This window comes from Myotis brandtii, unplaced genomic scaffold (assembly GCF_000412655.1).
Source record: "Myotis brandtii unplaced genomic scaffold, ASM41265v1 scaffold77, whole genome shotgun sequence".
Classification (NCBI taxonomy): domain Eukaryota; kingdom Metazoa; phylum Chordata; class Mammalia; order Chiroptera; family Vespertilionidae; genus Myotis; species Myotis brandtii.
In genome coordinates, this window is record NW_005371082.1 from 4176276 (window position 1) to 4202571 (window position 26296).

At 38.0% G+C, this 26296-nt stretch overlaps 1 protein-coding gene across 4 annotated transcripts in view; it reads right to left on the minus strand.

Moving 5' to 3' along the window:
• The window catches only part of DCLK1 (doublecortin-like kinase 1), a 520253-nt gene that overhangs the window by 229941 nt on the left and 264016 nt on the right, over positions 1 to 26296 (minus strand). For all 4 annotated transcript variants that reach the window (XM_005883145.2, XM_005883147.2, XM_005883146.2 and 1 more), the window contains exon 4: positions 17614 to 17713. In XM_005883145.2, coding sequence (XP_005883207.1) covers positions 17614 to 17713 — 100 coding nt within the window. The remainder of the gene's footprint in view (positions 1 to 17613; positions 17714 to 26296) is intronic.

Sequence of the window (26296 nt, forward strand, 5' to 3'; positions counted from 1 at the left end):
TTTTATTTTTTATTATTTTCTTTTTCTTTTCTTCTTATCCACTCATTCTCTTTCTACCTCCTCTATACTGAACTGTGGTCCTTCCCCTATTCATACAATTTCTTAGCCTTACATTCTATATAGAAGCTCTGCCTCTACAGATTCTGTACCCTCCTTTTTCTGGGTGTTTGTTTTTTGCACTTTTTGGTATATCTGTTTGGTTTGCATTGTTTTCTCCCCATATTCTTTTTTTTCTTCTTTTCTTTTCTTCTTTTTCTTTCTCTCTTACCTTTTTTTTTTTCTTTCCTCAATATCATCTTTGCTCTCTTTCCTCTCTCCTAATTCTCTTTTCTCTGGTGGTCACTTTTATTGGGGTTATTGGTGTCATGAGTACATTCAGATTTTGTTCCCTTTGTGTGATGTCTTGTTGAGTTGTATTTTGTGTTGTTTGTTTGGTCAACATGGTAGAGAGCGAGTCATATAACCAGACACCTTGAGAGGAGACTCCATCCATAAATGGGACAACAACATCAAGATGCAAATATCCCAAGTAGGGGGCTTCCCTAGAATACCCAGCCCAGGAGACCGCAGGGATTGCACCATGGGGCCCATAAAACATATACTATATAAGACAAACTCAAAAAATCTGGGTGGCACAGCAGTTTGACCTAATACATAGAAACAATAACAAAGAAATAGCAAAAATGGGGAGACAAGGAAACAAACCCCATAAGAAAGAAAGGAGGAATCACCAGAAAGTAAATAAATGAAATGGAGGCAAACAATTTGTCATAGAAAGAATTCAGAGCAATGGTTATGAGGACACTGAAATGAATATAAGACAAGTTCAACAACATGTGTAAGAATCAAGAGAAAATATAGAAAATCACAAGAAATGAAGAAGGACATAGCTACAATAAAGAAAACAATGGAGAGTTTCAACAGTAGACTAGAAGAAACTGAAGCCCCCATCAGCAAGTTAGAAGATAAGGTAGAAAAAATAGCCAAGAAGAGCCAAAACTGGAAAAAAATAAATAAAAATTAGGAGGAGAGTTTACGGGAGCTCTGGGACAACACAAAACAACATCTGCATAATAGGAGTGCCAGAAGGAGAGGAAGTGGATCAAGAAATAGAGAACATGTTTGAAGAAATAATGACAGAAAACTTCCTAGTTTGGGGAAGAAAAAAAGCCACAAAAGTCCAAGAAGCACACAGACTCCCAAATAAGATGAACCCAAAAAGACTGATACCAAGACACATCATAATTAAATTGGCAAACATCAACGACAAAGAAAGAATCTTAAAAGCTGCAGAAGAGAGACAAGAAGTGCCTTATAAGTTATCTCTCATTAGACTGTCAGCTGATTTCTCAACAGAAACACATCAGGTCAGAAGGGTATGGAATGAAATGTACAAAGTGATGCAAAGCAAGAGACTGACTCTCAGAATACTATAGCCAGCAAGGCTATCATTCCAGTTGAAGGTGAAATCAGGAGATTCACAGACAAAAAAAAAGAGTAAGAGACTTTATTACCACCAAGCCAGCAATGCAAGAAATGCTAAAGGGATGGCTAAAAAGAATAAATAGAAAGAGGAGAAGGAAGACAGCCATAAAGAATAAAAATGGCAACAAACAAGTACCTATCCATAATACCTTCAATGTAAATGGATTAAATGCTCCGCTTAAAAGACATAGGGTAGCTGAATGGATAAGAAAACATGACCCATATATTTGCTGTCTGAGACCCACCTCAGAACAAAGAACTCACACAGACTGATAGTGAAGGGATGGGAAAAAAATTCAGGCAAATGAAAATGAAAAAAAAAAGTGGGGTAGCAATACTTATATATGACAAAATAGGCCTCAAAGTGAAGGCCATAACAAAGATAAGGAGGGCCATTTCATAATACTACAGGGAGCAATTCAACAAGAGGATATAATTCTGGTAAACATATATGCACCCAATAGAAGAACATCCAAATACATTAAAAAAAAACTTCTGGAAGATATCAAGGGAGAGATTGACAGCAATACAATCATAGTAGGAGACTTTAATAACTCATAGACACCACTGAATAAATCCTCTAAACAAAAAATCAGCAAAGAAACAGCAAACCTAAATGACTCACTAGATCAGGTGGAATTATTTGACATCTCCAGAACATTTCACTCCAAAGCTACAGAACACACATTCTTCTCAAGTGCACATGGGACATTTTCAAAGATAGACCACATATTAGGACACAGGCAAAGTCTCTCCAAACTCAAGAGGATAGAAATCATAACAAGCATCTTCTAACATCACAATGGCATAAAATTAGAAATCAACTACAATAAAAAAATCAAACACTTGGAGGATAAATAGCATGCTATTAAACAATGATGGGCTACCAAAGAGATCAAAGAAGAAATAAAAAGCATCCTGGAAACAAATGACATTGAAAACACATCAATCCAAAATCTATGGGACACAGTAAAAGCAGTTCTGAGAGGAAAGTTCATAACTCTACAGGCCAACCCACACCCAAAAAAAGCAAGCAAACAAACAAACAAGAAAAAAATGGTAATAAATTATCTAACCCTACAACTTAAAGAATTAGAAAGAGTGCAACAAGAAAAGCCCAGAGTAGGCAGAAAAAGGAAATAAAAAAGATCAGAGTGGGAATAAATGAAATAGAGACACAAAAACAACAAAACAAAACAAACAAAAAAAAAACAATACAAAAGATCAATAAAAAAGAAAAAGAGCTGGTTCTTTTAAAAGATAAATAAGATGGATGAACCTCTAGTCAGGTTCACCAAGAAACAGAGAGTACCCAAATAAAAAAAAATTAGAAATGAAAGAGAAAAAGGTGAAGTAACAACCAACTCCACAGACATACAAAGGGATATATATATATATGACAATCTAGATGAAATGGACATATTCCTAGAAAAATAAAATCTTCCAAAACTAAATCAGAAAGATCAAAAAACCTGAATAGGCCAATAACCACTGCTGAAATTGAAGCAGTAATCAAAAAAATTCCAGCAAACAAAAGCCCTGGTCCGAATGTCTTCACAGGGGATTTTTAGCAAACATTGAAAGAACTAAAACCTATCTTTCTCAGGCTATTCAAAAAAATTTAAGAGGAAGGCACACTTCCAAGTTCTTTTTATAAAGCTAGCATTACCCTAATCCCCAAACCAGATAAAGACATTGCAAAGAAAGAGAATTACAAGCCAATATCCCAGATGAACATAGATGCTAAAATCCTCAACAAAATTCTAGCAAGTCAGATTCAGCATTACATTAAAAAGATCATACACCATGACCAAGTGGGATTTATTCTTGGGATGCAAGGCTGGTACAATATCTGCAAACCAAGAAATGTGATACATCACATAAACAAACTGAGAGACAAAAATCACATAATCATATCAATTGGTGCAGAAAAAGCATTTGACAAAATCCAACACCCTTTCTTGATAAAAACTCCCAGCAAAGTGGGAATAGAGGGAACATATCTCAACATAATAAAAGCCTTATATAGCAAACCTACAGCCAACATCATACTCAATGGGCAAAAACTAAAACCATTTCCCCTAAAAACAGGAACAAGACAGGGATGCCCACTTTCACCAATCCTGTTTGACATAGTACTGGAAGTGCTAGCCATAGCAATCTGACAATAAAAAGAAATAAAAGGCATCCAAAATGGAAGAAAAAAAAACAAGTAAAACTGTCATTATTCACAGATGACATGATATTGTACATAGAAAATACTAAAGACTCCATAAAAATACTACTAGACTTAATAAATAAATTTGGCAATATGGCAGGATACAAAACAAACATCCAGAAATCTATGGCTATTTTATACACCAATAATGAACACACAGAAAGAGAAACTAATAAAACAATCCCATTTACCATTGCACTAAAAAAATTAAGATATCTAGGAATAAACTTAACTGAGGAAGTAAAAGACCTGTACTCAGAAAACTACAGGAGAATCAACATAATTAAAATGTCCATACTACTCAAAGCAATCTATAGATTCAATGCAATCCCCATTAAAATACCAATGGTATATTTCACAGACCTAGAACAAACTCTCCAAAATTTCATATGGAATACAAAAAAGACTCTGAATAGCCACAGCAATCCTGAGAAAGAAGAACAAAGTTGGAGAGATCAAATACCAGATATCAAGCTATATTACAAAGCCACTTTGCTCAAAACTGCCTGGTACAGGCTGAAGAAGAGACATAGACCAATGGAACAAAACAGAAAACCAACAAATCAACCCAAGCCATTATGCTCAATTAATATTTGACAAAGGAGGCAAGAGCATACAATGGAGTCAAGACAGACTCTTCAATAAATGATGTTGCAAAAATTGGACAGATACATGCTAAAAAATGAAACTAGACTACCAACTTACACCATACACAAAAATAAATTCAAAATAGATAAAGGATTTAAACATAAGATGAGAAATCATAAAAATCTTACAAGAATCCATAGGCAACAAAATATCAGACATGGCAATATCTTTACCGATACAGCTCCTAGGACAATGGAAACTAAGGAGAAAATAAACAAATGGGACTACATCAAAATAAAAAGCTTCTGCACAGCAAAAGAAACCATCAACAAAACAACAAGAAATCCCACTGCATGGGAGAACATATTTACCAACGTTATCTCTGATAAGGGTTTAATCTCCAAAATTTATAGGGAACTCATACAACTTAATAAAAGGAAGATAAATAATCCAATCAAAAAATGGGCGAAGACCTAATTAGACACTTTTTGAAAGAGGACATACAGAAGGCCAAGAGACATATGAAAACATGCTCGAAGTCACTAATCATCCAAAAGATGCAAATCAAAACAACTATGAGGTACCATCTCACACCTATCAGAATGGCTATCATCAACAAATCAACAAAGGACAAGCGCTGGGGAGGATGTGGAGTAAACGAAACCCTCATGCACTGTTGGTGGGAATGGAGACTGGTGCAGCCACTGTGAAAAACATTTTAGAGCTTCCTCAAAAAGTTAAAAATGGAACTCCCATTTGACCCAGTAATCCCACTCTTAGGAATATATCCCAAGTAATCAGAAACATCAATCAGATAATATATTGCACCCATATGTTCATAGCAGCACAATTTACCATAGCTAAGATTTGGAACCAGCCTAAGTGCTCATCAGCAGATTAAGTGGATTAGAAAACTGTGATACATCTATACAATGGAATACTATGCTGCGGTAAAAAAGAAGGAATTCTTACCATTTGCAACAGCATGGATGGACCTGGAGAGTATTATGCTAAGCTAAATAAGCCAGTCCGAGAAAGATAAATGTCACATGATCTCACTCAATATAATGAACAACATAAACTGATGAACAAACATAAAGCCAGAAGCATCGAACAGACGGTCCAACCTAAAAGGGAAGGCAGGGAGGGGGTGAGGGTGTTAGAGACCAACCAAGGGACTTATATGCATGAATATGAGCATAACCAATAGACACAGACAGTATGGGGGTTCTGGAGGGCATGTGCTAGGGGAGAAGGAAGACTTATGTAATACTTTAAACAATAAAGAATTTAAATTAAAAGAAAAGATTATCTCTTCAATAAATGGTGCTGGGAAAACTGGAAAGCCACACACAAATTAACTAAACTGGATTAGAGTTTGTCCCCATGTATAAAAATTTATTCAAAATGGATCAAAGATCTAAATATATGACCTGAAACAATAAGTTACATAGAAGAAAATATAGGTATCAAATGTATGGACCTTGCCATAGAGAAAATTTTTTGAACTTGACCCCAAAGGCAAGGGAATTAAAGGCAAAAATAAATGAATGGGACTATATAAAACTAAAAAGCTTCTGCACAGCAAAAGAAACTGACAACAGAACAAAGAGTCAGCTAACCAGATGGAAGAGGATATTTGCAAACAGTAGCTCTGACAAAGGTTTAATTTTCAAAATATATAAAGAACTCATAAAACTCAACACCAAACAAACAAATAGTCAAATCAAAAAGTGGGCAGAGAACCTGAATAGACACCTCTCCCAAGAAGATCTACAACCAGTCAATAGATATATAAAATGATGTTCACTGGCAATTAGGGAAATGCAAATAAAACCTACAATTAGCCTGGACAGTGTTGCTTAGTGGTTGAGTATCCATCCATGAACCAGGAGGTCACCATTTAATTGCCAGTCATTGCACATGCCTTGTTGTGGGCTGGATCCACAGTAGGAGGCAGCCAATGAATGTTTTTCTCTCATGATGTTTCTATATCTCTATCCCTCTCCCTCCCTCTCTCTAAAATCAATAAATATATTTTTAAAAAACTACAATGAGATGCAATCTCAAACCTATTAGAGTGGCCATTATTAACAAGACAAACAACAAATTTTGGACAGTTTGTGGATAAAAGGAAACCCTAATTCACTGCTAGTGGGAATGCAGACTGGTACAATCATTATGGAAAGCAGTCTGGTGATTCCTCAAAAAAATAAGAATAGACCTACCATATCACCCAGCAATCCCTCTCCTGAGTATATACCCAAATAACTCAAAATCATGTATTCACAATGATATATGCACCCTATGTTTATTGAAGCATTATTCACTGTGGCCAAGACATGGAAACAACCAAAGTGTCCTGTGATGGATGACTGTATAAAGAAGATGCCGTACATATACACAATGGAATACTACTCAGCCATAAGAAAGGATGAAATAGCGCCATTTGCAACAACATGGATGGATCTTGAGACCATTATGCTAAGTGAAATAAGTCAGTCATAAAAAGGTAAGAACCATATAATTTCACTCATCTGTGGAATATAAAACTGAAACTTATGAACACAAACAGCAGTGTGGTGATTGCCAGAGAGAAGGAGGTGGGGGGAGAAGGGGGTTCTAATATATGGTGACAGGAGAAGATTTGACTTTGTGTGGTGGACACATGGTGCAATATACAGATATTGTAACACAGAAATACATACCTGAAACCTATATGTTCATGTTGACCAATGTCACCCCAATAAATTTAATAAAAATAAATAAATGAATAAAAAGACGAGTTCAGCTGTGGGATGTGTTACATTTCAGGTTCTGTGAAATAATCGTAAGAAAGTTTATAATAGAACATTGGAAATATGGTTCTGGAGCTCATGAGAAGAGTCAGCGTTAGAGATACATATTTAAGAGGAGGTATACTTAGAGACTGAGTGTGTTGTCAAATATAAACAAACTTGGCTTTGAACTCTGCCTTCAACACTAACTAGCTGTGTGGTCTTGGACAAATTTATCATCAAAGCCTTAATTTCCTTAATTATAAAATTGGGAAAATTATACATACTTCAAAGGCTTTGCTTATTGCATACCATCTGGTTGCCATTTGTCACCATCACTGTCTACCATCACTATCATTGCTGAAACAATTAAGGTAGATGAACTTGGCTAGGAATAGAGTAATTAAGTAGAAAAAAAAAGGTTGGGAAATGAATCTTAGGGAACAATTATTAAGGCCTATATGGAACAAGAACACAACTGAAAAAAAAGATCAGGAATAGTCAAGGAGGTGGGCATAAGACCAGGACAGCAAAACACCATGAAGAACAAAGGGGAGAGAATTTCAAGGATGGAATCATCAAAAATGTCAAATGTGCCCTAACCGGTTTGGCTCAGTGGATAGAGCGTCAGCCTATGGACTCAAGGGTCCCAGGTTCGATTCAGGTCAAGGGCATGTACCTTGGTTGCAGGCACATCCCCAGTAGGGAGTGTGCAGGAGGCAGTTGATCGATGTTTCTCTCGATGTTTCTAACTCTCTATCCCTCTCCCTTCCTCTCTGTAAGAAATCAATAAAATATATTTTAAAAAATGTCAAATGCTACAAAAAAGTTGAGGTGGAAGAAGGGAAAAAATGAAAATATTGGATATAGTAATTAGAAGATTATCTTTGTTTAATTGAACTATTTTATATGTGGTAGGAGTAGGAGGCAAATGTAATAGGATTTCAAACTGATACTTTTACCCAAACTCCAATGGGATGTAAATTAGATACTAAAGTGAATTGTGCGATGTAAATTTCAAAGTAGATATAAGCAAAAAATTACATGCCTTAGTTTTCTTACCCACCTCAAAGGTATAAAAGGCTTACGTTATTACAGAGAAAGAAGATTGGTAAGGTTTTCTTTAGAGAGAGCTGCGCTGTGAATTCCCTTATTCTAAAAGATGGGAGTTGCTTCCTTTTGGTTCAGTTGGTGCTTCACTAGGAGATTTGAAGAGCTTAGTCATTGTTGTGTATGGGTAGAGGGATACAGGCGACTGGTGTTTGAATGTTTGGCTCTCATCCTCAAAACTCTGGCAGCTGCATGAAGGCAACTTGGGTGCATTGAGTGCATGGGCTGGTGTAAAGGACATATGAGTGCTTTGATTAATCTGATGGAGTTGGCATGAATCTAATTTAAATTATCCCCAAGAAGATCATCTGAAGCCAACAGGGAAAGCTTTTGAAAACAAATAGAAAGAGAAACATCCAAAGCTGGAAGAAACAGAATTGATGGCATCAAAAAAAGAATATTGGAAAGTTCCCAGTGAGAGTCCCTGAAGAACTATGAAAACACCCATAAGAGAAGCTGGCTTTATGTAACATCTGCTGTCCAAGAGAGCCTGAAGCCATCTTACAACAGTACAGTCAGGTATGGACCTTCTACCTCCCCCTTCCTCATCATCCACTCAACTCCTACTTTACCTATTCTAATCCTGAAAGGATAAAAAACCACAGGGAGGAGGTGAGTGAAAAAGAGAGAAGACATGGAAACAACCAATTTCCTTTTACTACATCGAGCCTTAGATAGGTATGGAAAAAGAACTTCAATTTTGAATGATATTGCCTAGGACTGGATATTTTCAGTTATGAATTAACATGGTGATTTGTAGCTAAAAAAGTCCATAATACTTTTTACTCTCTTAGGAGGGAGCAGAAAAGTCTTGAGATTGTCCAAGTATCCATTGGCAAAAGAAGAACCTCTGCCACTGTATACATTTAAAAGGATAGTGGAAGATATTGTTTACATGAAAAACCCCTCATAATTCTTGTGTTTTCAAAGTATCATTTACCCAAAGATATAAGAAGTGAGCCTCTAGTACTGTAACTTTTAAAAAAAACTGTTGGTAATGGGGGGAAAGGGAGACATATATAATACTTTCAACAATAAAGAATTTAAATATAAAAATAAAAAGCTGTTTGCAGAGACAGAAAGGGCATTGCAGTTCAATAAGATGATAGAGATGACTGAAGGCTCTTTTAGGATAAGAGAAATGTAGACATGGCCACAGGTTGAGGAGAAAGAGGCAATAAAGATAGGATAAAACAAGGAATCCACAAAAATGATAGGAAAGGAGAGCTGATGAGGCAAGTCACAAAGAAGAGTGAACACAAAATCAAAAACACTCTCATTGCTTTTATGAAGGAAAAGACTCTTCTTTCTTGAAAGGTGAGAGAACAAAAGGGAGGAGAAGATGAGTTACAATAATGCCTTGGCAGGGCCAGACTAAATGGTTTTGTCAGCCTTATACTTCCCTTAGGCTGGACATTCCCCACCCCTGGTCTAGAGGGAAAGAAAAATAAAATAGTTTATAGTGAATGACTTTGATCATCCCAAGGACTAGGGGAAAGCTCATCTTCTAAGATTGAAGGCAGTAGGTGGTATTTATTATTCTGGAGGGAAGAATTGGGACCACTGTGTACAAGCTAGAGAGAGATTAATTAGGGCTCAATATAAAAAAGAACTTATTAAAAATTAGCACTAATGGGCAGTGGAATTGGCCTTCTAATAAGTTGTAAGCTTCCAGAAACAGGGGGCTCTAGTTGAAGATAAAAGAACAATGGTTGCAATGCTGTGGGGAGGACTTGTGTATTGGAAGGGAGGGTGAGCTGATGATCTCCAAGACTCTTAATGTACAGGATTCATTTTCAATGTTATATTTTGTAGGATTTGTCTATATCAGTAATTCAGGGTTCACTGATACTGAATACAATAAAAAGAAACTCATGAGGACCAGAAGAGAAAGTATAAAGAAAAGATTACATATGTTATATAATATCATGATTTCCAAAGTAGAAAATCATCTATGTAGCAAAGGAACTAGCTTGTCCTTGAGTTAGATTCTGTCTCCAAAGTATAATATTCTATATGTCTCCATAGCTTGGCAGTGGACTAAAACTAAAAATATCACTGTGTTCTGGGAAATTTTATATTTATGCATGAGCTAAAATGTAGCTAAGATGGAGAAAGTCTCCAGAACCCCTGTGGTTTTTCCACTCCTAAGAGGCAAATGAGAACTTGCTAATAAGAGCAAAGCACATTAGCCAGTGTGTTCTCCATTTGAAACAAAACCCTCTATTTCAAACATCAGGCTTCATTCCATAATCAATGCAATAAGGACTGATTATACTAGATTTTCTGTACAACACTGAAATGTCACAGAAACTTGGCAATTATTCAATAAGACAGCTCTAATGTGTTTTTTATAAGAACTGTACATTTCTAGAATTAACATACTGAAACAACAAAATTTTTCAGCATAAACTACCACACATTTTAAAGAAATCTGCACATAAATTCAATTTAAACTGGTCATATAATCCAGTTAAAATTTCAAATCTATAAAGAATTTCCAGTCTCTTGTGATTCATTAGGCATTTTACTGCAATATTTTTTCCAAAGAGATAAAATACACAAGAGCAAAAATGAAACATTTTTGCATTCTGAATCCAAATTCAGTATATAAGATCACTTGGCATCTTTATTCATTTATTTATTTATTTTGGTTTTAAGTTTAAAAATATTTATTTTCCAATTACAGTTTACAGTCAACATTATTTTGTATTAGTTTCATGTGTACAGCACAGTGGTTAAACAATCATATATTTTACAAAGTGTTCCCCCCGATATTTCAAGTAGCCACCTGACACTGTACATAGTAATTGCACCAATATTGACTATATTCCCTATGCTGTAGTTTACATCCCTGTGACTATTTTGTGACTATCAATTTGACTACAAATTTGTAGTTCTTGATCCCTTCACCTTTTTTTGCCCAGTCCCCCAACCCCCATTCTCTGTATCTATGAGTCTGTTTTAATTTTTTGTTTGATTATTTTGTTCTTTAAATTCTATATATAAGTAAAATCATATGATATTTATCTTTCTCTTATTGACTTATTTCACTTAGCATAATACCATGTAGGTCCATCCATACTGTCCTTTGACATCTTTAAACATAAACAATATTAAAAGTCACATTTCATGTAAGCATTACTGTTACAATTATTTGTGTCCAGCACATTGCCTGGCTCATGGTAAGTTAGCTTAGCTTATTGAATAATAAATGGATGCATAAAAGAATGAACTTTGTTAGTAGTGCTCAAAAACCACTTTGTGAGGAGACCTGGTCTTTACCCAGATTCTGAACATCTTTCCAGTGTTCCCAGTGACCTGTGGTTTCCTAGCATCAGTTGTTCCAGGACAGATCAGTGCAGCTGTCAAAAATCCCTTGGACCTGCCGGCTGGTATTGCTCAGTGGTTGAGTGTTGACCTATGAACCAGACAGTCATGGTTTGATTCCAGGTCAGGACACATGCCTGGGTTGCAGGCTCAATCCCCAGTGTGGAGTATGCAGGAGGCAGCCAATCAATGATTCTCTCATCTTCTATCTCTTCCCTCTACCTTTTTCTCTGAAATCAATAAAAATGTATATATATATTTTTTAAAAAATCCCTTGGACCCAAATTAACAAGGACATAAGGGCTGGGACTCCTGAACATTGTCAGTTGTAGAAGTCTGACTGGTTCTAAATGCGATTTGGTTAACTTTCAGAGATTCCCTCCAGAGCAGGGTGAATATCTTCAAAGGTCCTAAATTCCTCTTCACTCCACCACAAGAATAAAAGTGAGAGTGAGAAGAAAGCAACAGATAATCACTTTTTGTTCTCAAGAGTACCAAAAGCAAACCTTGGTGACATCTGCCTCCAATTAAGCCTTGCAAATGAATCTACGTGATGGAGTGCAGCTGCAATCCACTAGGAGATATATTTCAGCTGAGGTGTCACTCACTAACATCAGTCACTAAGTAATAAGGAACACAGTTTTGAACGTGCTTTTACATTTATTATCTTATTTGAGGTCCATTACAACTCAGGAAAAAAAATGGTGTTTTACAGAATAGAAAGCAGGTGTGGAGATTTAGAGACCACACAGCAAGTAGGACATAGAGCTTGGACCAGACCTGTGTCTTTTAACCTTAATCCAATACTGTTTCTACTGTTTCAGCTTCTAACCCTGTTTTCCTTTCACCCAGAATTGGGGAGAGCAATTAGGATCCTGTGGTGAGTGATGCCTGAGGCCACTTGTCTCATCTCTTTCAAGACATGAGTCTCTGGAAAGTGGTCAGAATGAAACCTTTCTAGAAACATTTACCAAGCAGATTCTGGGAACCCAACTCCATGGGGGTCCATAAGAGCAGCTGAGGAAATGTTCCTTTAGAATCACATACCCAGGAAGAACCTGTACTCAGATGGGTCTATCTCAGGGGTGGGCAAACTTTTTGACTCGAGGGCCACAATGGGTTCTTAAACTGGACTGGAGGGCCGGAACAAAAGCATGGATGGAGTGTTTGTGTGAACTAATATAAATTCAAAGTAAACATCATTACATAAAAGGGTATGGTCTTTTTTTTTTTTTTAGTTTTATTCATTTCAAACGGGCCAGATCCGGCCCGCGGGCTGTAGTTTGCCCACGGCTGGTCTATCTGGTGCAGAGAGAAACTGGATTGGCGTTCTGCAGAGACACTATGCACACACACATGCACACACACACACGTGGACACACACACACACACACACACACACGTGGACACATAGAGTAGCCAAAAAGTCTTAGAGCAGTTTTAAACTTTCATAATTTCAGAAGCATAAATGTCACAAACTTACAAAAAAACATCATGTGAGAGTTCAATTATTTAAATTTCTTCTATACTTCTATACCAGTTTTGTGAATTTTTATTGACATTCACGAAATTCATGCACTGGCTGGTGGAGGGAGGGTCCCTCAGCCCAGCCTGCACCTTCTCACAGTCCAGGAGCCCTCAGGGGATGTCCCCATGGGGAGTGGGCCTAAGCCAGCATTTGAACATCTGTAGCGCTGCCTTGGAGGCGGGAGAGGCTCCCACTACTGCTGCTGTGCTTGCCAGCCATGAGCCCGGTTTCTGGCTGAGTGGTACTGCCCCTGTGGGAGCGCACTGACCACCAGGGGGCAGTTTCTGCATTGAGTGTCTGTCTGTCCCCTGGTGGTCAGTGTGTCATTCTGCCATTCAGTCGATTTGCATATTAGCCTTTTATTATATAGGATAATATACTTATACTACATACAGTAAATGAGCCATAATAAGCCTGCAGTGAACTAAAGTTAATTGTCATATGTGCTACTGTTAAAACTACATTGATGTTAACCAAGCTTGTAGAACTGGCTTTTTAAAAAAATAAAAATCCCCAGAGCATTACTTTTTGTTTGTACCAATTCAGTTTTATCTTCTTAGAAACTACCTCCTATAAAAATCCTTGTGAATTCTCATCTTATCTTCTGCTGCATTAGCTTCCCTCCCATATGACTTCATCCACACACCATCAACTTTTCGAGTGGGCATTTCTAACAATGCTGAATGATACAGAACCCAAACCAGAACCCTGTGCTATGACTCTCATCAAACAAACAACCCCTCCCTTCAGAGACATTAAGAGCCAATTCTAACAGAGGTCTCCTCCAGCACATTTGACAAAGACCTGGAAATCAGTACCTTTTGGACAAGGCAACTCAATTAAAAATACAACCACCTCTAGCATTCAGACCATATATTTTCATCTTAGTCAAAGGGGCTCAGACCGCCCACAGCATTCATTCCTCTGATCAATCAGGTGATACTACCTATAAAAGGTCAGATGAGAGGCAACCTTGTCACAGATCTGTTGTTTATGTATTCTACTAATGAATATAAAGCTATAGCTGTGCAAATCTAAAGACAGGTCAAAGCAAACAAATAGAAATTAGTTTACTTGTAACTCAAGTTCAAATAAAGTTTGGACAAGTTCAAACAACATTTGTGGTGGAATAAATTGTGTCTTTCCCAAAGTTATGTTGAGGCCTATAAATGTGACCTTACTTAGAAATAGGGTCTTTGTAGATGTCATCATGTTATAATGAGGTCAGGCTGGATTAGGGTGGACCCTAATTCAATAACTGGTGTCCTTATAAGAAGAAGCAATTTTGTACACAGAGAGAGGCCTCGTGAAAATGGAGGCAGAGATCAGAGTGATGCTGGGACAAACCCAGGGATGCCAAGGATTGCTGGCAACCACCGGAAACCAGACTCTGTGGAGGCATAGTGTTTCCCATACTTTGATTTTTAACTTTTGGCCTCCAGAATTGTTCCAGAATGAATTTCTATTGTTTTAAGCCCTCAGTTTGTGGAACTTTGTTACACCAGCCCTAGGAAACTTAAACATTTAAGCAAAAATATGTATATTTAAAGCAATGCCTATTAACATCAGAATCAAGAGCACTAATAAATTAGTTAAAACAAAAGAGGATGACAGATATTTAGGCCTGGTAGGGTTGAGGTGAGTGGGTGAAGAAATTGGCCAAGCAAATTTGGAGACATCAGTGTTGAGGCTGGGGGTTGGGTCGACAAAAGTTGACATCCTGTGACAGACTCATCACCAAGGAGTTGTCCCTCCCAGGTATGAGGCAAGCATTTCTCAACAAAATCTTACCACTTTTTAATGGCAACAAATAAAAAATTTGTCAACTTATCGTCAATATATAGGCACAACCAGGTTAAGCTTCTTGTCTCCAATTTGGCATTTTCCTGGATGATATTTCATCATTCTAAATTAGACAGCAAGCCATGCTGGAGAAGGATCTTTTGGCCTATCTGTCTTTCTATATAGAACTGTATCCACCATTTTTGAAGGTGCTGAGACTCCACTCATTGATGATGATATCGCTAAAACAGTTATATTTTGAGCTGGAAACAGGAAGGTGTTTTTGTGGGTTGTTTGTTTTTTGTTTTGTTTTGTTTTGTTTTTGTTTTTTTCCAGGTGAAAACTTAGGGGAGGAAGGAGGCTCCTTACAGTTTCTAATATTGCTCTGGCTCTAGTATAGCCCCATGAAATACAAGTATCTAATGGTAAACTTCTCACTGGTTAGACCTTAAGAGCCGCTTCCAGGAACTTTTCCAGCAGTAATTAGGGGGATGTACTGTTGCTAATCCTGAACACACTGGGAGCCGGGTTAATTTTGAAAGATAAAATAAAAGTACTGCCTTGCAGCAAAAGGCCACTTCTTGGCACCATTAGATCAACCACAGTACTGGGTAAGTATTAATTCTGAAGATGTCAGTATCAGCAGCAGTACAGGAAGCTACTCGGAACGGGCCAAATGAAGCCTCAATGTGCAAATGCCATTTAGCGAGTACATATAAGCTAGGCTAAATTATGCTCAGAGCACTTTCTAGAAGATTCAAATTTTAATATATTAGCATTAAAACATGCCGTACAAGCAACAGGGAAATTGCAGTTGTCAACATGTGATTTTAGTTTCAGGGTTAAGTTCATCCAAGAAAATAAAATTTTAATTTAGATTCTCTCCCCCTCCCCAATCCACAAGCTTCTTTTAGGATGGTGGAGAACACAGTTACTCAGCAAATATATTTCAAATCAAGAAATAGGGTATATTCATCAGGAGAAAAGATGTGAAGTTCTCACTTTCTCTCTCAAACAGTTTGAAGTGGGCCAGCAAAGGGCCAAACCACAAATTATGGGCAAGTTGTCCTGATGCATGTGTGATGTGCACTGCTGTGCCGATAGAGAGATAGATAAATACTTAGATGGATAGGTAGATAGATAGATAGATAGACGAATAGATGATAGATAGATAGATAGATAGATAGATAGATAGATAGACAGACATAGATACACAAATAGAGATAGGGAGAGATCTGTATGAATCCTTTTTAATGAGAAAGGAGTCTAACATGGGGTAGAAAGAGACTGGGGGCTTGGGAACCCCAGGCCAACTCTGCTGATGTGAAACTGAGCTCTATTCCAGTTCCAGTCTGATAGGTTGTTTTCTATATCAAAGCAACAAATGAAACTTTCATTTCAGAATGCATCTGGTCTCTCAGACCATTCTATTAGAAGCAGCTATTTTCTTTAAATTGAAAGTCAAGACAGTTTATTTTTTTTTCAAAACTATGCTGTCAGCTCTTCTGCCTGACCCCTAACATTCATTTGTTCCACACAATGGCAAAGCTGCCTGAAGAAGGGATGGGATGGGTAGAGGTCTCTCCCCAAATCTTTGCCCCCAAAGGGCATGCCTATTAGAGATAATGACAGAACATATTTAGCAAAGAAAACTTATTTATAAGAAAAGAGGTACCAAACCACTCTTCCAGCTAAAAAATTTGAACCAAAATAACTTCAATCTTTCAAATGTCACCTCTATATATACTTTTATTGGGCATTTCAAATTTTCACAATAAAGAGGTAACCTTTCTTATTCTTATCCCTCCCTACACATCTACATCACTTTTAAATGATGAAATAATTACATATGTTTAAATGCATGTAACTGATATGTATATATGCATATAATATAGATACTCTATGTGAATACACATCAGCAGTGTTAGAGCAGAAATATTACATCACTCATCATATTATGTTGGTGCTCATGTATTTCCCATCCATTTTGCTAAAAGCTTACTAATTTGCTTAATTGAATTTTTCTAGGCAAAAAATTCATTTACTTCAAAAATCATTTCCAACTAGCTAGAATTTGAATTGTCAATAAGTATGTAATATTTCCCTAATTAAATTAGAAGTAATATTATCATGGAAAGGCCTCTTTAATAACTTTTCCCATGATGCTGTTAAGGTTCTGAGATGATTTATAATACTAAAAAAAACATCATTCTTGAGTCACAACCTTGGATATTCATTTCCTAAGATGTGTCTTTCCCTGTTTACCAACGGTCCCTTTTTTACATTTCATTTTTAATGGAAGTAAGCCACACTACTCTTTTTTTTTAACCCTTGCAGATGGTGATGACATAAACTTCTGAAATGTTTAAAAAAGGGGGGGCACCAAGTCACTTTCCTAGTTAGGAACTAAAGGAAGTCACCTGAAAGACAAGCCTAGAAACATACTCAATAATTTTATGATCATAAATATCTCAAATATAAATTTTGAGGAAAATATACAGTTAAAATGTAGAAATCCACACCATGATTTTTATAGAACATCATTTTAGTTATTAAGTGGTTATAAATTAGCCATTCATCATTGACCCTTCTAAATTATGTAACCTTTCCAATTATCATTTCATCTGTTTTCTATATAAAAAATCAAAGAAATTCAAGATATGGAAAAGACATACTGGATGAGGATCTGAAACTGATTTGGTAGCTTTAGAGTTGACATGATCTTGGCCTGGTGCAGCTCATTTTAGAAAGCTGCCTCAAATTTCCCCTGGTTTTGAACTTTTTTTTTTCCTTACCACTTTCATCTAGCAAGAAATCATCCTGGTAACGGAACTTCTCTGGTCCACATGCAATAAAAATGTCATCGTCACCAAAAAAGTCCTGAAGGCACATCACCTACAAGAGAAAAGCATTGCACTCAGCAAGGGGTCAGCAGAACAGCAATTACTACAATGCACCAGCAAGTCAACATCTGCATGAAATCACTTCCTGTCTAATGCAATCAACAGGGCAGCTTCTCCACAGGAATTTCAAAGGAAGGTCTCCAGCATCTGTTACTAGTAAGAAACATGTTATGTTGCAGTTGTGCAGGAAGATGGGGTAAGGAAAATAGAACTATTAACTGTCACATTTATTACTTGATGTATCAATAGGCTCAGAGGTAATATCCCTTTATTTTTATAATAGAGAGAATGCAGCAACATGTGGAAAAGGAGCACCCTTTTTTTCCTTCTGAATATAATATTCCTTGATAGCAATAAAAGTCAGCATATGATTTCAGCAACAAATATGTTTTTTAGTAACTGATGCCATAATATGTACATGATGTTCACTGGGGTGACAACAGAAGAAAAATAGCTGTATCATAACATGAATATAATTATATCCTTTAGACCCCTTCTACATCTAGTTGAGACAAAAATGTAACCCTTCATAATAATAGAAAAATAATAGAAAAAAGACAGTTATTACTGAGATTTAGATATGCAGACGAAGATAACTATATGCCCATTACTTAAGCTATGCTCAACTTTAAAATGCTCATGTTGTCCAACTTCTCATAGTCATATAAAAGGAAAGTTTTTAAACAACTTTTGATAGTTATTCAACCTACAATTCTTCAATAACTTTGAGAGCTAAATGCCATTTTTCAAGTAAATGTGGTCAAAATGAATAATTTCAAGCATATTGATCTCTGTCTTTGGATATGCGATGTACTATTTTTTTCACAATGTGTATAATGCCAACACAAGGCACTGTAAACACTGCTGATTTCTATCTCATTTCAATTTCCTGTGACAATTTGGAGCAAATCCTAAAGCAGCCAATGAGAGGCACACATTCAGACCTGTAGGAAACAGACTTTCTAATAGCATTTCCCTTGGATATCTGAGAACCATAGTCAAACCTTCCTGGGGTGTTAGAGTTTTTGGCCTGTGTTTACTATTAGGTCCTCCCTTGTTTTTAGTTTCATTTTCAGGGTCTCTCTGGGGTTCCACTCTTTGTCAATCCTTGGTGACACTACCCTGACACATCCAGGAGCTATAAGACTTACAGTAGTAAGGTGGGAGAACAAAACATTATTTAAAGTCCCTAAATGCAAATATGTGTAGGTTCCAGATAGTTTTTCCAATTAATCTCTTATTTCCAAATAATCACTTGGCTGTAGTTTTAAGAATGAAATTTCTATAACAATTTGATAATAAGCATTAAGTATGAATGAGGTACTACCTTGGTTGTCAGTGCTTACTCTGTCTGTAAGGCTTGACAACATAGGTGACTTAAGAGGGACATTGTAATTATCAAGGAAGATGGACTGAGGGTCTTCAATAGCAGTGTCAGAAGCTCCAATCTTATGCTCAGGTTAAAAACATGTTCTTTGCATTCAGAACTTACTGTCTATTTTACCACTCTCTTTCATTCTGATTCCAACCATGACCCTGTTCATCTTTACATTCAAGACACAGCTCCCCTACCCAGCTTTCTTGGTCAGTGTTGGTGTCATCTTATCCAACCTCATACAGGCCATTTTCATTCTACCTGCATAATCTGTATTGTCCCTGTATATACTAGTTAGCATATAGAATATACATAGAAAATGAGTAAGACATAGTCATTCCCTCAGGCAAAAAACTGTGAACAATTAACCCTAAAGAGCATATTTCCTAAAGTGTGGGTTGTTAATAGTTTCTGTGCAAATAGACTTGGGAAATACTGAGTTTATCAGATATAGACAGGTGACTTCTGAAAATGCTTAATGTGCTAATGTACATCACAACTCCAAAAAGGAGATAGAAAGATCCAGTATTTTTCAAAATTATTTGATTCCAGAACTCTTTTCTCATACAGCAACCATAGGTGAAAAGAACTCTGGGAATACACAAAGCAAAGAACAGTTACCCACTCTCCTCGTAGGCAGCATTATTTCTCTAGCTGTTTGTTTTTTTGTGTTGTTTTCACTAATGCAAACATTTATAATGGGCCTACTCTGTGCGAGGCTCTGTGCCAAACATTTGATGACAAATTTCTGATAGATGAAAAGTATTGTTTTCAAAAGGAAATTGTCCTTTCTATGTATTCTCATCACTTGCATTTTAGAACATCAGATTGCTAAGCAGATTACATTCATATATGTGTGCATGTTCTATGCTGCTGCTAAGTGAACAAATAATACAGGGTGGATCAAAAGTAGATTTACAGCCCTAGCCAGTTTGGCTAAGTGGATAGAATGTTGGTCAATAGACTAAACTGTCCCAGGTTCAATTCTTGTCAAGGGCACATACCTCATTTGCTGGCTCGATCCCTAGCCCTGGTCAGAGCGTATGTGGGTGGCAACCAATTGATGTGTCTCAGATCAATGTTTCTCTCTCACGTCGATGCTAGAGAGAGTCCTTTCCACTCTCTCTAAAAATCAGTGGAAAAATATCCTCGGGGGATTACCAACAACAAAAAAGTAGATTTTTAGTTGTGAGTACACAAAACAGAGTTTATTCTTGTATTATTATTACTGAGGCCTGATGCATAAAATTCATGTAAGAATAGGCCTTCCTTCCCCCGGCTGCCGGCACCGGCTTCCCTCTGGCACCTGGGGCTTCCTTCCGGCACCCGGGATCCGAGCTTCCCTCGCAGCCCCAGCTTCGTCTGGAAGGTCATCTGGAAGGACGTCTGGAAGGATGTCCAGTCTAATTAGCATATTACACTTTTATTATTACAGATTATACTAGAGGCCCGGTGCACAAAATTCATGCACTTAGGGAGGGCTCAGGCCGGCCTGAGCCCTCTTGCAGTCTGGGAGCCCTCGGACGATGTCCAACTGCCTAAACCAGCAGACGGACATCCTTAGCACTGCTGTGGAGGTGGGAGAGGCTCCCGCCACCACCACTGCACTTGCCAGCCATGAGCCCAGCTTCTGGCTGAGAGGTGCTCCCTGCTGTGGGAGTGTACTGACCACCATGGTTCAGCTCCTGCATTGAGCATCTACCCCCTGGTGGTCAGTGCACATCATAGCAACTGGTCGTTCCACCGTTCGGTCGATTTGCATATTAGCCTTTTATTATATAGGATTATTTTCCATACAAAAAATTGTAAGCCTACTTTTGCCCCACCCTGTATTATCAAGACTATAACTTGCATAAGCAGGTTGTCAGCCAACTGCTTTCCAACATGTACCAATGACCATCCTCCAAACAAAGAACAGAATAGACAACCATCCAGCTTGGACAGTTTAGTTATAATTCTGTTGGAAAGTGGGAAATGAAACATAATGAACTTCTGATGTTGCTTCCAAATCCAGGATTCCAAGAACATAAAAGAAATGTGGTGATTGCTAAGGAAAAGGAACTGTCATCACCCAGTACAAAACAATAAGGAAAAGTCATTTCAGTCTCAAGCAACATGTATTCATTTACCTCTCAATGTTCAGTGACTGAAATCAAAGAATTTGTTGAACTATCAGAAACTGTGATGTTTTCTGTGTTCTCTGCTCTGGTATCATTTAGCAATTTCTCTGCTCACAACCTCCCACTAGAGAAAGTGGGTATGGTCAGTAGATGAAATTCAAATTTATAAAACTCCTTCTTGTTAGAAGCCTTGGTAAAAGACTTGATAGCAGAAGTGCCTTCAACACAAGTTTACAATAAAGAAGGATTTAGAATAATCTGTGCACTTCAGTTATCTATACTCACTCTGTCATTGATCTAAAAGTAGCTATACTGTATTCACTATACACTAAAGGTAGCTATAATGTAACAAAAAAGAATCACAGAGAAGCACTTATAACCATTTTCTCCAGCACACTGATGTGCTGCAAGGATTTTTAAAACATGCAATACCTGACTATTTAGTCAGGGCACTGACTTCTTTTCCCTTAGATTGTCAAAAAAAATGACAATAGCCAACACAATAGCCATCATGTGAATGAATAAAAATTATACCTATTTTGCCCTGGCCGTGTTGCTCAGTTGGTTGGAGCATCGTCCTGCACACCAAAGGTTTAGGGTTTGATTACTGGTCAAGGCACATACCTTGGTAGGTTGTGGGTTCAGTCCCTGGTTGGGGCACATACTGGAGGCAACTGATAAATGTTTCTCTCTCACATTGATGTTTCTCTCCTTTTCTCTCTCCCTTCCTCTTTAAAATCAATAATAAACATATCCTCAGTGGGGGAACCAAGATGTCAGCATAGGTTAATGCTGGTACTCGGATTCTCCCACAACCACATCAAAATTACAACTAAAATACAAAACAACTATCATGTAGAACCGCCAAAAATCTGGCTGAATGGAAATCCTGAAACTAGAGAAGTAAAGAAGCACATTGAGACTGGAAGGAAGGGTGGAGGTGTGGAATGGCTGGTCTGACACCCACTTGTGGTGTGTTTTTAATCAGGAGGGATATCTTAGTTAAGGAGGCCTCCAGGGAGGAGGAAAGGGTCCCAGCCCCACACCAGACCCCTCAACCCACTGTTCCTGAGCCAGGAAGAGAAGTTCCCGTAACTTTGAGCTATAAAAACCAGTGGTGATTGTGGCTGAGTGACACAGAGACTACTGGAGTCCCAGGAAGTTTCTCTTAAATATCCAGCATATGGACCTACTTGGACTCACTCCTTCTGGGCTCCAGCACTGTGTCAGCAGCTTGAAAGAATCCAGGGACATGTGGGAAGGAACTAAATTTTCTGGTATCAGGGCAAGGACTTTAGAGCAACCTTTCTCCTAGCCAAAAAGGCTGGGACTTCCCCACTACAGAGATGACTGAGTCCCCATCAACCTGGCCCATACAGTTCTTCCCACCCTAGTGATTCCCTGAGATCCCATCCCCCCAATTTTCAGCTCCACCCAAGTTGTTTGCAGTGTCTTTTACATATGAATGGCCTGTTCTGGCTCAGGCTTCAGACTTTCCTAAAATCTCTCAAACAAGCAGCAGCTAGACGCATGTGTCTCCTACCTCTCTATAAGTGGCCCCAGGCCTGGCATTAGCAGAAGCTTGCCAAGATTCACAGCTTGGACTCTCTTGGGCATCTCTAAGCCCAACAAAGGTTGCAGTCATCTGTAGAGTGCTCTGTAGCTCATGCCAGGTGGTCCCAGGCAGAGCACAGGCAGTGGCTGACTTTGCACCTCCCAAGAGGCCCTAGAGCCAGTACACCTGGTGGACAGCTTCAGACCACACTAGATTACAACTCTACTGTATCCATGAACAACACACTCAAGGGGTGGACTCAGTGAGCACCAAAGCCCCACTGAAGCAAGTCCTGCTCCATAGGGGTGTCTTCTGCACAGCAACTCTTCCACTGTAGTGGCAACTGGTCCTCACAGCCAGTTGGCATGGAGGTCAATTCCTCCCAGTGACAACAACAGCAATCAAGGCTCAACTACAACAGGACAGTGCACACAGCCCACACAGGGGTGCAGCTAGAGTGCCAAGCTCAGGTGACTGGGGAGGTTGAGTCACTGGACCCTACAGGACACTTACTACACAAAGCCACTCTACCAATTTCAGGAGACATATCAGCTCTACCTAATACATAGAAACAAACACAGGGAAGCAGTCAAAATGCAGAGACAAAGAAACATGTCACAAATGAAAGACAGAAGAAATCTAAAAACAAACAAACAAAACACACACACAAAAAAAAAAACTAAATGAAATGGAAGCAAGCAAAGTGCTAGCTATAGAATTCAAAACTATGGTTATAAGGATGCTCAAGGATCTTAATGAGAGCTTCAAGGAACTTAGTGAGAATGTTAAGGTACTTTGTGACAATTTCAAGAAAATTAGTGAGAACATCAAAGACATGAAAAAGGACTAGTCAGAAATGAAGAATACACTAACTGAAATGAAGAACAGTTTACAGGGAATCAACAGTGGAGTAGAGGATGCCAAGAATCAAATCAGTAATTTGGAATATGAGGAAGCCAAAAAACACCCAATCAGAAGAGCAAAAATAAAATAGAATTCAAAAATATGAACATAGTGTAAGGAGCCTAGGGACAACTTCAAGTGTACCAGCATTTGTATCATGGGGGTGCAGGAAGGAGAAGAAAGAGAGCAAGATATTGAAACCCTATTTGAAGAAATAATGACAGAAAACTTCCCCAACTGGTGAAAGAAATAGACATACAAGTCCAGGAAACCCAGAGAGTCCCCAACATGAGGAACCCAAAGAGGCCTGCACCAAGACACATCATAATTAAAATGCCAAAGATTAAAGACAAAGAGAGAATCTTAAAAGCAGCAAGAGAAAAGCAGTTAGTTAGCTACAAGGGAGCACCCATACAGCGGGCAGCTGATTTCTCAACAGAAACTTTGCAGGCCAGAAGAGAGTGGCAAGAAATATTGAAAGTGATGAAAAGCAAGGACATATAACCAAGATTACTCTATCCAGCAAAGCTATCATTTAGAATTTAAGTCAAATAAAGAGCTTCACAGACAAGAAAAAGCTAATGGAGTTCATCACTATCTATCTAACCAGTATTACATGAAATGTTGAAGGGTATTCTTTAAGAAGAAAAAGATAAAAAAGATAAAAATTATGAACAATAAAATGGCAATGAATACATATCTATCAACAATTGAATATCAAAATAAATGAACAAGGAATCTAATGAACAAAAAAAACCTGATGAATAAAACAGAACCCAAGGTATGGAAACATGGAACAGACTGATGAATCTCAGAGGGAAGTGGAGAAGGAGTCAGGAAGAGGTTAACCAAAGAACTTATATGCTTATGTCCATTACACATGGACACAAACAATAGGGTGAAGGCCTGGGGTGGCGTGGGATCTGGGTGGAAGAGGTCAAGGGGGGGAGGTCAAAGGAGGGAACATCTGCAATACTCTCAACAATAAAGATATTTTTTTAAAAAAACATATCTTCAGGTGAGGATTAAAATATTATACCTATTATTGTGTATCAGATTGGCAAACGATATACATTTTTTGGTGTACTGCAGAATTTTAGTAATTGGTTTATGTGTGCCATGAGGTGAAAAAGGTTTAAAATCACTGTCCTAGGCCAATTATAATTTGTGAATTTTCCCTTACCAGCGGTTCTCAACCTGTGGGTCTCGGACAATGAAAATACATCCTGCATGTCAGATATTTACATTACGATTCATAACAGTAGCAAAATTACAGTTATGGAGTAGCAACGAAAATAATTTTATGGTTGGGGGTCACCACAACATGAGGAACTGTATTAAAGGGTTGTGGCATTAGGAAGGTTGAGAACCACTGCCTTAGGCATTACTGTACTTTCTGATATCAAAGGATTAGAAAAGGTAGAGAAATGTAAAACAGTGTTTTGAATAATGATCTGATTTTTACTTATTTATGCAGTGTTAGTCCTTTTAAATTTCAGATTCTCAGAATTAAATATGATAACCAGCTTTCAAAAAAGTTCCATTTATGGATAAAGAAAAAAAATGCTCTTCCCTGGCCAGTGTGGCTCAGTTGGTTGAGCACTGTCCCATGCACCGAGAGGTTGCTGGTTTGATTCCAGGTCAGGGCACATGCCCAGCTTTCAGGCTCAATCCACAGTAGGGATCATGCAGGAGGCAGCCCATCAATGTTCCCTTTCTCTCACTCTCCCTCTCCTTTCCCCACTCTATAAAACCAGTATAAACATTTAAGAAAAAAACACAAACATGCTTCTTGCTACAAGGAGATAGTGACAGTTAACCTATTCTTTTATTAAATCTCTGCACACATGTTGGAAGCATCCATCAAAATTTGCAAAGACACAGATATCAAGTTTGAGAAAAGAGAGAACTCCAACTTATCTTCTTGACTTATACTTATTCTTTTCAGAAAAAAAAGGCTGTTCCTTCCTACTAGTGTGGTTTTTGGTATGATTTTTTTCCCCATTAGGTGTCCTCTCCTACCTAACTCTTTGCCTATTGAAATTCTTGCTCTAACTCAAAGCTCACTTGAAGATTCAAGCCTTATCTTCTCTATCCACTCTAATACAAAGTGACTCACCTTTGCTGTGAACCCTTAGTGATCATTCAATAAATGTTTATTGAACACCTATTATTTGCCAGCCACTGTGCTAGGCCTTGAAAATACAACTGCCCTTATCCTTAACCTATTTTTTTCTAGTGTATATGTGTACAGACTCACACTCCAAAGAATTCCTATCATACTGCTGTGAATTAGTAATTCAGCAGAGTACTATGTATTAGCTTCCAGTGGTTTTGTCACAAACTTGAAGGCAGTTGGATGAGTTGCAGCCCTTTCTCTGCCACCACCACTGAATTGGGCAAGTCAGGAAGCCCCAGTCAGCGATCTTGAAACATGTCATCTACACTAATAAAAGAGAAACATTGTAATTAGCGTACGACCACTACCCTTCCCATTGGCTAATCAGCATATCCTTATGCAAATTAACTGTCAGCCAAGATGGCGGCCGGCAGCCAGGCAGCTGGAAGCGAACATGAGGCTTGCTTGCTCCAGTGACTGCGGACTCCAACGTTCCCCGCCTG